The 16257-nt window shown below is 36.6% G+C and overlaps 1 protein-coding gene across 3 annotated transcripts in view; it reads right to left on the minus strand.

Moving 5' to 3' along the window:
* Positions 1-16257, minus strand: part of LOC131029889 (uncharacterized) — a 248757-nt gene that overhangs the window by 87256 nt on the left and 145244 nt on the right. For 2 of the 3 annotated variants that reach the window (XM_057960547.2, XM_057960548.2), the window contains exons 7-9: positions 15517-15608; positions 15363-15423; positions 13606-13665 (exon numbers count right to left, since the gene is read on the minus strand). In XM_057960547.2, the coding sequence (XP_057816530.1) occupies positions 13606-13665; positions 15363-15423; positions 15517-15608 (213 nt within the window). The remainder of the gene's footprint in view (positions 1-13605; positions 13666-15362; positions 15424-15516; positions 15609-16257) is intronic. The other variant, XM_057960549.2, reaches the window with a different exon arrangement.

The following is a 16257-nucleotide window of genomic DNA, read 5'->3' on the forward strand; positions in this document are numbered from 1 at the left end:
CACACAACTCCCACCCATGTCTCTCAAAAGTACCAACGAACCCTAAGACGCCTCCAGTACTAGATACGCAAACCCATACCAAGTACGCCTACTAGGTGGTCAGGAAGACGTTTCCCTGCAACCTAGCTTGAAACCTATCTAATCAAACATTAAAACAAAGAAAATCAGATTTGTAAATTCAAACTTTAGAGATGAAAATCAAAGATTAAGCAAAGGGAAATCGTTTACAAATTTAAAGAATAATTTTGTTTTCTTCTCTTCTTGATCAAGGCGTGTTTACATTTCAGCTTGTGAGGGCAAGGAAGAAAGAACTTCATCACTTGAGGGAGACGAGGATATGAGGGAGATCAGTTCATAGTGTTCAAACCCAAAGAAGTAGATATCAAGAAGACAGCAAGGTGAAGATGAACAGCATTCACACCTCAACATACTTAAGGCAAGCTAGAGAAAGAGATTTAGCCTATAGAAGAACTTAGTAGAAAGTGATGAGGATTAGCTCCAAGATGAAGGCTCATCAACTTACCTTCAATATCAAGATCACACCATTCAAGACTTTAGCATATGGAGGAGCATCTAGGCCATTGCAACATTCTAAGTCTCAAGCTCATACAAGGCAGCTGATGAGATCATCATCACGAACTCCAAGCAATATCAACCAGGAAGATCAAGCACTCTAGGAAGAAATTTCGCACAATCTTGAATTTCCTTTTGAAATTTAAGAATCATTGCTAGAATAGCAAGGCTAATCAAAGATGGGAGCTCTAGGGCGGAGGTGATCAAGACAAGAGATAGTTTCAGAAGAGTTAATCAAAGTTAGAAGATGAGGCAACTAAGAATATCTCCTATCTTCATCTCATTCATGATTGAGCTTGGAAATGTTGAGTATGAAGAGATATGCCTCATTCACCTATCTTTGTGATGAGTTGCAAAGACCAAGCAAGATAAGGTTATGTCCAATCATCACTTATCCAATCATATTATTCCAAGCTAAGGCGTCTAGATTCAATGTACTTGACTCACCCATCAAAGAGGATAACTACCACATGGGCACAAAGTTCAATGCACCTACCCTCACCATCTATTGGTCGAATATTCAATGGACATGTGTCAATTTTATTGTAATTTTATCATTGGTCAAGCATTAAATACTTTGTAATGGGTTTAACAAACCCTAATTAGGGTTTCTATCTTTCAATGTTGGCCATCAATGAGGATTTGATCCTGGTCCTTCATTGTAACGAGAGCACTATATAAGGCTCCACTTCTTCATTTGTAAGGGTTAATGGTTAATAGTTCAAGAGTAGTGAGAGCTTTAGTAGCAGACAATACTTGATAGATGTTAGATAGCTAGAGTAAAGTAGGAAGATAAGGCAAAGATTGTTGTCAAGACTTTGTTGTAAAGAGCTAAAATAGACCTAATATAGTGAAAGATGCCAACTGAGATATTGGCACAATCTGATTTGTTTGTTTCAATCAAGTTCTTTGACCAGCGAAAAATGATTTGATTTCAATGCAGAGTTTTGTGTTCTTTGGATTTTTTGAGGTTTATGCTTGAAACTTTGATAATGTAGAAATGAATACAAGTGCAAATTCATAAAGAATAATTGACTGAAATTAAGTTGCAGACTTCTGATTTTATTTAACAGCAATGAACAAATGGAAATAAATAATTATTTTTCAACAATCAAAGCCAATAATGGCCTACCAGGCATCCAGCGCTAGGATTGAAGGAGAATTATTGGCTTGAATGGGTAGAATGAATGATAGAAGCCCTTCCAACTGCAACTAATAACTCCAATGAGCTTTATTCATCTCCAAGATAATTACCAAAAACAAATCTATGAAGAAATATCAGGTTCAGTGCAATTTCTAGAATCTTGCCAAGTAGGATCTCCAGGAATGACTGAATTTTCGTCACTGTTTTGCTGAAATAGCTCCAGAATGATGTAATATCACTAAACAAACCTTTGATGTCTTCTTATTAACTGCTGAATATATTTTTTGAACAAAAAACCAGCTGCAAACCCCTCTTTATTTTTATTGAAACCCCAGGCAAGCTGAAATGGTACGGCTAGCTAGGAACTGTACGGCTGGCTCCAAAATGGCACAATTTTCAATGAAATGTCTCTTATTCCTACTCAGATCTGAAAATCAGACCCTAATGATGTTGTATTACTCCAATTACCTCTTGAATTTGGTTCTACTAACCTGATAAGAGCTTCCTTTGCTAAACAAATTGCTGATTGGTGCAAGGGATTTCGTCCTAACATCCTGGAATGGAGGTTTTCGTCCCCAAACCTACTCCAGAAATCTGCCCAAGTGTTGTAGACTTGCTGAAGATGAAGAATTCTCCAAAAATCACCATAACATAATGACCAAAATGCCATGTACAACCTCTTTTATGCCTCCCAGCCCTAATCGAACCTCTTCTTGGCATCTTAAAAAGATTCCAAAGGAATCTTTTCTCTCCTTAATCCAACGCCTAAGTTGATGGTTGCCTCCACATGAAAAATTGGTCACTTTTTAAAAGTTATAGCCACCTAGGGAGGTGTGCCAAGAGGTTTATTATAAAGTCATTAAAAACATCTTTTTAAATTAACTTTTTCTATTTTTAGAAAATAGTGACTTTATAACTTTATATCATAAAGTTTTATTATAAAGCTCACCAAAGCAAGAAAATGACTAAGTGTAAGTCCCCTTTGGCTAACCAATCATCCCCTAGCCTTTGTAATTGCTTGTGGAGGTGGCTAACTGTCATGTCCCCTCTTTTCTAGTCACCATCCAGGAGGGGTAGATTTGCCTGTTAGCCATCTCCACAAGCAAATGATGTGGTTAGGAGATGTTTGGCTCACCAGGAGGAGCTTTAATTAGCCAATTTTGGAGCTTGGTGGGAAATTATTCAATAAAGTTTATAATAAGAACTTATTAAACCTTATAAGTTACTTTTTCTTTAATAGAAAATTTTAATAAAAGTAACTTTATAAAGTTAAAACCATAAAGTGCACCCATTGGCTCAATTTCCTAGGCAAGTTTATAACTTAAAAAGTGGTTAATGCTCATGATGGAGCTTACCCTCAAGTTGGCCGCTTTATGAGAGAAGGAATATTCTTTGGAATCTTTAAATAATGCCAAGAGAAGTTCAATTTGGCATTATTGGAGATTATTGTTTTGAGAGCATTGTGCATTTGCAGGTCTGCAATGATTCTTGCAGGAGCCTGAATTAAATTTGAAGACGAAAACATTCAGATTTTGGGTGAGAGGACGAAATCCCCCTCATCATTGAGCCATCGATTTGCTTGGAATGTTCATATCTTGCCAATAAGAGCCAAAATTCAGAGTTTGATAGCAGCTACAGCAGGGTTACAGTCTGATTTTCATATTTGGGCAGGTATTTGGACTTATTTCAGAGTTTTGTGGCAGTTTGTGGCCAGCCATTCTCTCCCTAGATGAATTGTACCCTTTGGAGCAGCCTGGGGTTTCAAAAAAATAAATACAAGGGTTTTAACTTGGCTCTTAGGTACAAAAATTATTGTTAGCAGCAAATAAGAAGAATTCCAATAATTATTTGGTGAAATTGGTTCATACTAGAGCTACAGGAGCAAATCAGTAGGTAGAAAGCACATCAAATTGGAGTCTCTCCTAGGGAAAGGTCAGGATTTGCATTGGAATCAGGATTTCTTCACAAATTTGTTTTAGATAATTATTCAGTAGGTGAATAAAGCTCAATGGAGTCATTAGTTGCAACTGGAGGTGCTTCATTCAATCTTTCCACCCGTTCAGGCCAATAAATCACCTTCAATTCCCAACACTGGGCTCCTCATAGGCCATCGTTGGCTTGGGTTGATAAAAATAATCATTTATTTCCATTTGTTCTTTGTTGATAAATAAAATCAGAAGTCTGAAATTCATTTTCAATTAATTATTTTATATATGGCTATTTTTATTCATTTTTGCATTGTCAAAAAAACCCAAAGCATAAACCTCCAAAAAACTCAAAAAACATAAAACTCCTTCAAAACCTCAAGGCATTAATATGCTGGTCAAAGATTAATATGGAAACAAACAAATCAGAATTGAGCCATCTCCTTGTCGGCATCATTCAGTGGTATCAGAGCGATGATCCTGCCAACCTGGGGGTCATCGAAGTGATTCTATGTATCGAGGCAGATTTGGCACTTACAGGTTCTACACACGCAAAAGACCTCAGGTGGATTTGAACTTTGTATCTGAACAACCAGCAGAGAATAATATGGCTGATCAAGGGAATAACAAGAATGAAGGAAGACGGGAGCGACTTGATCCTAACGAAATTATGAGAAGCTTGGCTGATGCGCAGCCGAGAATTGTCTAGGCTCTTGACAGATTACAGGATACACTGGATAGGATGGATTTGGGAAACCACAGGGATAGACATAGAAGGCATAGCAGATCAATTTCACCTCCAAGGAGTCATGGCAGCAATAGGACCACATCTTCCCTGGGAAGTGCATCTATTTCACCAAATAGAGACGGGACACATACTAGAACAACCGATAGACCTATGCTTCCTCGGTTCACTCCTAGAGATGAACCACCATTGGCTGATCCACAAAATGAAGTGACTTTTTAGGATACAGTTATGGCCGCCAGTGATGAGTGGGCTCAACTTCCGATACACGTCAGGGATGCTTTCCCTTTACATCAATATTGTATGCAGCGTAGAGATTCTATGAGGGGACAAAACAATAGATGGCCCAAACAGCAATGGAATAATTATTTGAAGAAAGCCACAGACAAACTTACCTTATCCACATTTGATGGCAGTGGTTCCATTAGTGCACGAGCATGGGTCCATAAGTTGGACATATACTTATCTTTGAAACCTATAGCTGAAGATGAAGCCACTCACTTTGTTGTCCTACACTTAGAGGGAGTTGCATACGATTGGTGGCACCATGGATTGGTCACTCAGAACCATGCTCTCATTCATTCATACTCAAAGTTCACAGAGAGACTGATGGCCAGGCTTGACAGGAAGGACGTGGAATTATATTACAGGGCTTAGCTCTATTGAAGCAATCAGGACATGTGGAGTCTTATATTAATGAGTTTCAACGTATAGCAGTGATGGTGCCAGAGACGCCCGATAGAAGGGTAATGATGCTTTTCATCGAGGGTTTCCATGAGAGACTCCATGGTTTAGTCAAGGCTTTAAAGCCTAAGAATCTGCAGGAGGCCGTACAGATTACATTAGACTTGGATAGCTCACCTCCACCCTCCACTTTTCAGCAAAACAAAAACATTTCCAGGAACTCCAAACCCTTCCAAAAGTCATTCAATCCGCAGACAGGAAACACATCTTCTACTAAGATTGATCAGGAATCTAGGAATGAATTGAGAAGAAAGAAGTTGTGCTTTACTTGCAAGGAGCCCTCGGAACCGGGTCACAGATGCCTTGGCAAAGGCAAAGCCCATCTCATTGAGGTGAGCTCAGACATGGAGGATGAGCATATACAGGACACTGGTGATGAGAGAGTACATAATGAGCCACCACAGATTGAGCTTGATCCTATGGATACGCTGGCTATGGCCAATGATACTATGGCCACACTTTCGAGCTATCCTAAGTTCCACGCCTTCCGACTCAAGGGAAATGTACAGGGGCAACATGTAGTGTGTTTGGTGGATACTAGAGCAACCCATAATTTTATTGATCAGCACCTGGTACAGAAACGTGGGTTACAGTCAAAGGAATTTTCAGGATTTGGAGTAAAGGTTGCAAATGGTGCAATGTTGGGATGTACCAGGAGGATTCCTCAGCTCGGTATTCAGATGGGAGAGTACACATTGACAGATACTTTTATGTTCTACCATTAGAGGATTATGATGTAGTTATTGGTATGCAGTGGTTACAGGGGATTGGTAGATATGTCATAGATCACCGCAGGATGTAGTTGGAGTTTCTAGTTGATGGTAAGAAGAGAATATTGAGGGCATTGTCAGATGGAGGCCCCAAGGAGGTTTCTTCACGCAGGATGGAGACTATTATCAGGCACCGAGACATCCTTTGGGCTACACAGTGCTTTATCTCGTCTAAGGCACCCACATCTTAGGATGGCAAAACTTTTCATATAGATATCCAGCATATTTAAGATAAGCATGTGGTGATATTTGGTGATATACCATCTCGTGTACCACCTGATAGAGGCTTTGAGCATGTGATAGAGCTAGAAGAGGGAGACAAGCCGGTCATGACCACTCCATACCGCCATCCTAAGGCCTACAGAGACGAGATAGAGAAGACCATTAGAGAACTACTGGATATGGGATTTATTAGACAGAGTTCCAGCCCTTTTGCTTATCCAGTAGTGTTGGTGAAGAAGAAAGATGGGACCCTTCGCATGTGTATTGACTATCGTGCACTCAACAAGAAAAACATTAAAAATCGGTATCCCATTCAACGCATTGATGAGCTACTGGATGAGCTACGTCGCAATTTATTTCTCGAAGATTGATCTTCGATCAGGGTATCATCAGATTAAGGTGCAAGGGAAAGATTGTATATACATAGTAGTAGACAAGTTGACCAAATATGCTCATTTCTTTCCCATAGCAGCAGATTATACAGCTTCACAGGTTGCTGATGTATTTTTCAAAGAGGTATTTTGGTTTCATGGTCTTTTGAACACCATTGTCAGTGACCATGATAGCAAGTTCATGAGTTCTTTTTGGCAAAAAATGTTTAGACTCACTAGCACAGAGTTGAAACCTAGCACTAGCTACCATCCCCAAACTGATGGTCAGACTGAGATCGTGAATAAATGGATAGAGGGGTACTTGCGCAACTATGTGTAAGGACAGCAATGTGCATGGGTTAGTTGGTTGTATTTAGGAGAGTTTTGCTACAATACAACACATCATATATCTATTGATATGTCTCCTTTCCCTGCTCTATATGGTTATGATGCTATGACATTTATGGATTTGGCACTTGGGGATAGTAGAGCACCATTAGCACAGGATCGCTTCAGGAGAGCCAAGAGATTCTTAAGTCACTTAAGGAGAACATTCAGCGAGCCCATAATCAGCAAAAGCTATATGCTGATCGCCATAGGATTGAGAGGTCATTTGAGATTGGAGACATGGTGTTCTTGCGTCTCCAACCTTACCAACAGAGTACTTTGAAGATGAGTGGGGTAGAGAAGCTCAAACTCCGATTTGATGGTCCATACCGTGTGTTGAGGAGAGTTGGGGAAGTGGCATATGAGATTGAGCTACCGCCAGAGAGAAAAATTCATAATGTCTTCCATGTATCTTGCCATAAGAAGGCAATTGGACAAGGTACAGTGACTTCATCAATATTACCACCCTCGGATGAGGAGGGGAAGATGGTTATGGTACCAGTTGAGATCCTAGATAAGCCTGAGAGGAATTTATGGAATAGAGTAATCCATGAATACTTGGTTAAATGGAAGGATTTGCCCATAGAGGATGCCACTTGGGAAGGAGAAGCGATTTTGCAGCATCCAGCTCTTCAGTTGCTTGAGGACAAGCAATCCCGGGAAGGGAGGACTATCATATCCCCTCTTTTCTAGTCACCATCCAGGAGGGGTAGATTTGCATGTTAGCCGTCTCCAGAAGCAAATGATGTGGTTAGGAGATGTTTGGCTCACCAGGAGGAGCTATACTTAGCCAATTTTGGAGCTTGGTGGGAAATTATTCAATAAAGTTTATATTAAAAGCTTATAAAACCTTATAAGTTATTTTTTCTATTAATAGAGAATTTTAATAAAAGTAACTTTATAAAGTTAAAACCATAAAATGCACCCCTTGGCTCGATTTCCTAGGCAAGTTTATAACTTAAAAAAGTAGTTAATGCTCATGGTGGAGCTTACCCTCAAGTTGGCCGCTTTATGAGGGAAGGGAATATTCTTTAAAATCTTTAAATAATGCCAAGAGAAGTTTGACTTAGAGTTGAGGAGGCTAAAAGAGCATTGTACGTACAATTTGGCATTACTGGAGATTATTGTTTTGAGAGCATTGTGCATTTGCAGGTCTGCAATGATTCTTGCAGGAGTCTGAATTAAATTTGAAGACGAAAACCTTCAGATTTTGGGTGAGAGGATGAAATCCCCCTCATGATTGAGCTATTGACTTGCTTGGAATGTTCATATCTTGCCAATAAGGGCCAAAATTCAGAGTTTGATAGCAGCTACAGCAGGGTTACAGCCTGATTTTCAGATTTGGGCAGGTATTTGGAGTTATTTCAGAGTTTTGTGGCAATTTGTGGCCAGCCATTCTCTCCCTAGCTGAATCGTACCCTTTGGAGCAGCCTTGGGTTTCAAAATAATAAATACAAGGGTTTTAAATTGGCTCTTAGGTACAAAACTTATTGTTAGCAGCAAATAAGAAGAATTAGAAAATTATTTGGTGAAATTGGTTCATACTGGAGCTACAGAAGCAAATTAGCGGGTAGAAATCACATCAAATTGGAGTCTCTACTGGGGAAAGTTCAGGATTTGCATTGGAATTAGGATTTCTTCATAAATGTATTTTAGATAATTATTCAGTAGGTGAATAAAGTTCAATGGAGACATTAGTTGCAGCTGGAGGTGCTTCAATCAATATTTCCACCTGTTCAAGCCAATAAATCACCTTGAATTCCCAGCACTGGACTCCTAGTAGACCATTATTGCCTTGGTTGATAAAAATAATTATTTATTTCCATTTGTTCTTTGCTGATAAATAAAATCAGAAGTCTGAAATTCATTTTCAGTCAATTATTTTATGTATTGCTATTGTTATTCATTTTTGCATTGTAAAAACCCAAAGCATAAACCTCAAAAAAACTCAAAAAACATAAAACTCCTTCAAAACCTCAAGGCATTAATACGCTGGTCAAAGATTAATATTGAAACAAACAAATCAGAATTGAGCCATCCTAGTCGGCATCTTTCACTAACAGGCAAGACTGTGCAACTGGGTGATCACAGGAAAAATGGGGACATTACATATAGGACCTACAAACAAAACCAAAAGTACCCGCAAACACAAAAAAAATCAAAACAAGCCAACTTTGTTAGTCGGATTCGTCGTAAGCTCAGATGCTCCTGCATCATTGTCCTTTTGCTAAAAGTAGTTGTCTTATGCTCCTTGTTGGGTGTGATAGTTGGGCTCAAAAAGAATAATACATTGAGTGGCTTGATATTTTGTTAGGTCAAATTGATGGACTGAGTAAGGATAATTCTAATTTTTGGCTTGTTCTGACTACTAAAGTTCTTTCATGCATTTGGAAAGCTAACAACCCATGAGTTGTTCCTAAGTCATCTTCTCCTTTGTTTATTCGTAGTTTACAATGTTTTCAATATCCCAAAAGATATAATTTTACAAGTTTATGCAGAAAGGATCTGTCACATTGCACAAGAAATACTTGAAGCATGCAGAATGGCAGCCAAATTCGGAACACCAATAGAACCATCCAAATACTAGGAAACATCGAATCAATGACCCCTCTATTGCAAATACTCAGAATCTAAATGAGGAAAAACAAACTATTCCACAAGAAGAATTGCTGAAAAACATTGCTGATAACCCAAGAAATATGAAGAAACAAGATGAACCTATGCCCAAATTGGGATTGAACTATACTTTGTCTTGTTTCGATAAAGGTATCCCATTGGATGAATGTAATGTCCCCACTTTGAAATACAATTTAATAGTAGATGATAATAGTAAAATTAAAATTAAAATATAAAAGAATATAATTAAATTTTAATTTGGTTAATGAATGGTCAAAGATATGAAATGAAAAGTTGTGACTCCCTCAAACATGAGATATAAAAGGGAGAAGAGAACCTCATTTGAGGGGGATAATTTGGGAATCAGAGGTGCAGATCTAATTTAAATAAAAGTGCAGATCTGATTGTGAAAGGTTGTCCCTTTCAAAGGGGCAGAAATAATTAAGATTTGCACTCTTTCAAAGGGTGCTGATGGTGAAAGGGTGTGCCTCTTGCCAAAGGGCATACATGGTGAAGAGGTGTGACCCCTCCCTCACATTGAGAGATATAAAGGAAAGGAATCCAAGCATCCAAGGAGATCACCATCGATCAGATCAAATCAGAACTGTTATTAAGTTACGGGCAGTAACATCTTTGTTCTTGGTTGGGGATGTGCTTAATATGTATGCTTAATATATGAAGCCTGATAATGTTCTTATGCAGAATTCAGTAGTAATATTAATATAGACTGCAATATGTAAGACAGTCATACTTAATCCATAATACATGAATCGGTTGGAAAGAAATAGACTGCACTCAGAATTACATCAACATCACAGGCGGATCAAACTTAAAGACATAGACCTTCAGAAAGCCACACCGAAATTGACTGATTGCTTATAACAGCATCTGGGTATGATTACCAGTGAATTCCTTATGCAGATAGAAAACACATACAAATAGATTAATATGCAGATAGAAAACACATACAAATAGATTAATATGCAGATATATACAGAAGTTCGATCTACACTCTGATCTGAATGAAAAAAGAATCAAAAGGGAGAATATTTTAGTAGAACAGAAAACAATAAAGGGACCGGCAAACTGTTTTCCCTTTAAGAAGATAAAGGAACCCTCCCTCTAACCCTCCCTTATCAATTGAGAATAGTAATCTAAGGCAAGATTTAGGGAAATCCCAAAAGGGGACATTACAATGAACATCAATGTCATGCAAGGAATGATCTTCAAGTAAAGAGGACTACCAAAGAAATAGATAAAATTAATATCTATGCTCAAGAGAACATTAAGATGTTCTTCAATTCGTATTGTTTATAAATCATTGGTATTAGGCTAAGTTACCAGTACGTCCATTTTTCCTGCAGATTCCAGGTACGATTCGTTTCTGAATCTGAATCATCCTGGAATCCTTGTGGAATCGAATAGGGTTCCTTCATTTAGCCCTGGAAACGCATCCAGTTTTCCAACCAAGAATCCTGACGAATTTGGAATGATATGGCGATTTCGTCACGTTTTCGAGGGTTTTTTTTGTTTTGCTTTTAGTCTGAAAAACGGGTTTAATATAAACCTTAAGGCGAAAAGCAAAACAACAATTAATACGTGTGGTTCTCTTTGGCGGCAGAAAAGAATGCAGGAGAAGCACGAAGAAGCCACAAAGAAGGATGATGAACGCGGGAGAAGCCACGAACAAAGAGCGACGACCAAGCACAGCCCAACACGACCCAGGCAGAGCTCAACGCCGGTAGAGAGACAGGTCACGACAATGTAGGAGTTAATTTGTTTTGCTATAGTTTTACGATTTATATCTATTTTTTTATTTGTTTGTTTGTTTAAATTATTTTATTTATTTATTATAATAAGCTAAAAAATCTAGATTTTATCATTTATGGTTTAGGTTTATTTTTTTGGTTTAGGAAGTTACAATTTAATTTTAATTTTTGAAATATAATTTTATTATTTTTATTTAATGATTTAAATTTATATAAATTTTAAATATTTAATTTTAAAATTAATTCATAAATGTTAATGATTTATTTAAAATGTTAAATTATTAATTATTATGTAAGTAAATTTTGACAAATGGATATTTAAAATTTCCAAATATATTTGTATAAATTTTTTCCCAAGTTTTGTTTAGCATATGGATGATATTTGGGATTCTAAATTTAATTTTTATTTCTGCTCTTTACGCTGCAAATATGTATATATTTATGATTTTAACATTTTTTTGTACGGACGTACCCAAACGTACCGGCGTACTGTACCCACGTACCCGTACCCGCACCCGTACCCATACCGGCAACTTAGGTATTAGGTGTGGTCTTCAAGCAATGACCTGCTGATGATTTTGATTATCAAACTTTAGTGAGATCACTTTGTTGTTGTACCCCAAGATTTTAAACTCCTTTCTGGAATTTGGGGGAATTAGTTTTGGTCTATACATATTAAGACTCTAGTACTATGGCAGCTTGACCTTTGGGGCCAGCATTTTGTAACTTTTTGTTATTTATTATGTAATATCTTTAAAAAATTGTACATTAATTTAATAGCCAGCACACTGCTGTCCACAAAACCTGGGAAAAAGTTGCACCCCTAAAACCCGTCCACCTATCTCCATATCCTCTCATCCCTAAAACTTAGAGAAGCCTTGGATATTTCCAAGAGTCTTAAAAAAATGTCAAACAAGTTGGAAACAGTAGTCAAGTACAAAAATTGCAGGGTGACATGGAGTTAAGTATGGCTATTCAATGGTGGAGTAGGTGTGAGCTTTCAGATTGCATGGGCATGACATGTTGGCTTGTATTTCCTATATTGGAATAGCATATGGGTTTTACTTGACATTTTCCATACTAGCTAAGTTACCGATTCAGGTATAGGTGTGGGTACAGGAATCAAAACCCAGTATGGCATTTTTTTTTTTGCTTTGGTATGGGCATAGTCTGCAAACTCTGCGAGTACTCTCCGAGTTGCCAAGTACTCTCTATCTTTTTTGTTGGGCGAGTTTTCACAAGTTTAACTCTCACTTTTTTATAGACGCAAAAAAACATGGGTAGAAATGTCGACGCAAGTAAAAGACAGGTTAAAATGCATTTTTCACATATGCTGTTTTAGGTATAAAACCATGCATTTTCTCTTTTGAGAAGTAAATTTTTAATTTAATACATTTTGTAATTGAATTTTACAAAAACTATATGTTTCTTTAATAGATTTTAATTTTTAGTACTTTCTAAGTTGCCAAGTTTTTGCCAAGAATTGTTGAGTATTTGCTGAGTTTTTGTTGAGTTGAAAATTTTGGGCTTGCTGAGTACTCTCCAAATCCGAGTATGTGAACTATATATATATATATATGAGTATCACTGTTCTTATCATTTATATTTTTAAACATAATATATATATTATGTTTATAAATATAAATGATAAGAACAGTGATACTCACAATTGCCAAATGGCAAAAATGAAAATACTCAAGTCTCAAAATGTTGTTACACAATGAAAAATCAAATTACAAACAATATTTAATATTCACATTCTTCTTCATCAAAAGCATCAAGGTCAACATCAACATTTGGTTCAATTTCATTTGAACCACAATCAATTGGATTGCCACTCCCACTAGCTGTGTCAAGTGCAGAAACTGGTTCGATTTCATTTTTCAAAAATTTTACACAATGTCAAATCATAAACAATACAAGGAAAGTGATTTCATGAAACATAAACAAACAGCTGCTACATATGCATGATGTAATCAACTGAAATCAATCTCATTAATGCTGATATAAAGTTTACTAACCCCATGTTCACAGGTACAACTCACAAATGCAACAGAAATGATGCTGGCATATTCTGATATAAAATGCTGTCACAAAGTTATGCTAGATTTGGGACTAAATGGATAAAGGAAACAGCGTGCCCAAAACAATAAAGAGTGAAACTGAGATTTTAATGCATGAAACTACACACAGATACGGCCCTTAGGAAGTACCCAAGCTGTACTCATACCAAGACCCGTGCTTTACTAGCAGTACCCAGTAACATAGCGTACTAGTCCTATGCAATCTTCTTGGTTTAAAGTATAATACCAGATGCATTTGTTTTAAGGAAAACACACCTGCAATCCAGTTGTGAGATGAACAAACTCTTCCAAGTAGGGAGATAACTTGTATGGGACCTGGCATGCACAAAATAAATAAATACACCAACATAAAGTTTCCCTACTTAAATAAAGTAATTATAAAGATTTTGTGTCCACAAAGGAAATGCATATAATTTATACCATGTCTAAAATCGTCTAGATGTGCTGCTCTCATTTTATAGTTATTTTGTTCACTTTATCCATGTTCGAGGTTCCATTTTCTTATAGAGAAAATTAAAAATTAAGAGGGCTGAGATAAGAAGTAAAAATTCTTGAGATTGTCAATGAAAAACACTAACCAACAGAAAATAATTTGTCTTGGACTGCTTCTGTTATTGACTAGATCTTGTGCTTTACAAAAAAAAACAATTCAAAACTGCATAATTAGTAAATTTGATATTTACAATAGATGACCGCTATATGATGGCAAATATAACATGTCATGACCAACAAGTATCCAACATAGTAGCATGGCATGTGACAGTGAAGACTTGTAACATATATCACATGACATGTAAAATCAGAAAATGTGCAACGTGTGATTTAACATCATCCTTCTTAGGAAGAAACTGCAATCAATTTCTGTTTTAGGTTGAAAATAGTTTCTCAAGCATAGATAGAAGATCCATGTAGCTAGCAAAGATAAAATGTCCTTCATACTAAAAAGGTATTCAGTGATCTGCTTTCTCCTGGCAATTTGAGCTCTTCTCTCAAGAAATTTATTTTCTGGAATCAGATGCTGCAACATGCAAATTTGTATCCACAGGATGTACAAGCTGTACCTCTTCTGCCAATTGTGATAGCTCATAAAATTCAGAATTGCTAGCATGGATAGCAAATAGCCAGTTGAACTGGCCAGTCAAAGCAGAAAACGTTTGGCCCAAACGGCCCATAGAATAGTATAAGCACAAAATTTATTGGGTTTGTGCTTCTAGTCCTCTAGTTCTTGAACCATTGTATGAGTACACTGAAATACCATATTAATTCTGAAAATGGTATTGGACCTTATTTCTATCATACAGAACTTTATATTCATGCCAAAGTTTGGAAGATGTGTGTTCTTTACTTCTGTACACATCTATGCAAAAGGCTTTAAAAAGTTTATAGATTTTACATGATCGTTTTGTTCCTGTGCTATGCATGGAAATGAAATGGACTAATTTGACACATTTTGTAACTAAATTTTGCATAAATTTTATTTTTTTTAAAAGAAATTTATGTAATTTTTTTAGTTGTTGAATTTTCTTGAGTCAAATTTGTTTGGTCTATTAAGTCTGACTATAGAAGCCATTGGTACTAGAGCAGGTGAGAGAACGTGCAAGTGCATAAACAAGCTGCCTTATATTGTCAAATGTATTAGATTGTATCACATGCAATATGGATGCAAGTAAAGATTATAATCAAAGCACTAAAGTACAATAGTTTCTAACGAAATATTATGACAAGGCACATACAATCACTGTCCACCTAAATTCCTTGGATTGGATGACTTGGTAGCATTATACTGCTAAGAATACATCCAACAAATAGTGATAAAATAGAAGATAATTTTTTCTTAATCATATAATCTTATAGTACACACAAGCAAAGCAGCTAAAATAAGTGGTTTATACATAAATTCACTAAGGAAAAACAGAGAAATAATCATACTTTGGTCCAGATTATTAATATTTTCAAATCTTAACAAGAAAGAAGCCTAAGGATAAGAGACTATGTCCAACTCAAGAGTATACCTCTAGCTTGTTTAGCAAGACTACTAGAACGTCTCTTGAGATTCCTTTGTTGTTATTTGCTCTATCATTCCAAACAAGTGAGTAATCAACACATTTTCTTCAATAAACACAAATGAAATGTGTATGTGGGTTTCATGATCACAAGTTATAATACCTAAGACTGAAGCAAGGCGGATCATTATTCCATTCCATCAGATTAATCATTGCTTCTAGTTCTAGATAAGACATCCAACGCCTTACCATCCACTTATTTATGCAAAACAAATAAAAATGGATTAGTAGTATTAAAAAGTAAAGCTGCACAGAGAGTTTAACATCCATTCAGTGGCAATTATACATTTAACATGCATAATTAAATCCCTTATGATAGTGCTCAACATAGATTTTACTATCCTTCATAGGACAACACCTTTTATTTCCGTGTAATTTTGCTGCTCAATTGATGCAATTAGTGTTTTTGAGCGATATTATAGAGCAAAAAGTTTGGGGAAAAAATTGATGAACAAATATTTACCACTATTATAAAGAAAATTTTCAATATCTAGTTCCAAGGGATCCTTATTTCAGAATTAGTATTACATCTATAGTATATAGGTTAGATAAAAAAGTAACTAACAAATGTTAGTTTGTAATATTTAATAATAAATTAGTTGGAATATTGTCTTTCATGGCATAGTGCAATGGTTAAAGTGTGGCATTGTTGAGGTGCCACCAAGGTTCAAACCCCCCCTCCACAAACCCCAGGCTATTGTGATCATGGGCTTTGTGCCCTTGCTGATCCAATCTTCTCACAAGTTTGAACCTTAGCATTGATGTTATTAGTGTTTATGCCAAGTGACTTAGTGCACCATACTATGCTCCAAACCCTCATTGGGCTAGTGTGCTCACAAGCTTT

This window comes from Cryptomeria japonica, chromosome 3, assembly GCF_030272615.1.
Source record: "Cryptomeria japonica chromosome 3, Sugi_1.0, whole genome shotgun sequence".
Lineage (NCBI taxonomy): Eukaryota > Viridiplantae > Streptophyta > Pinopsida > Cupressales > Cupressaceae > Cryptomeria > Cryptomeria japonica.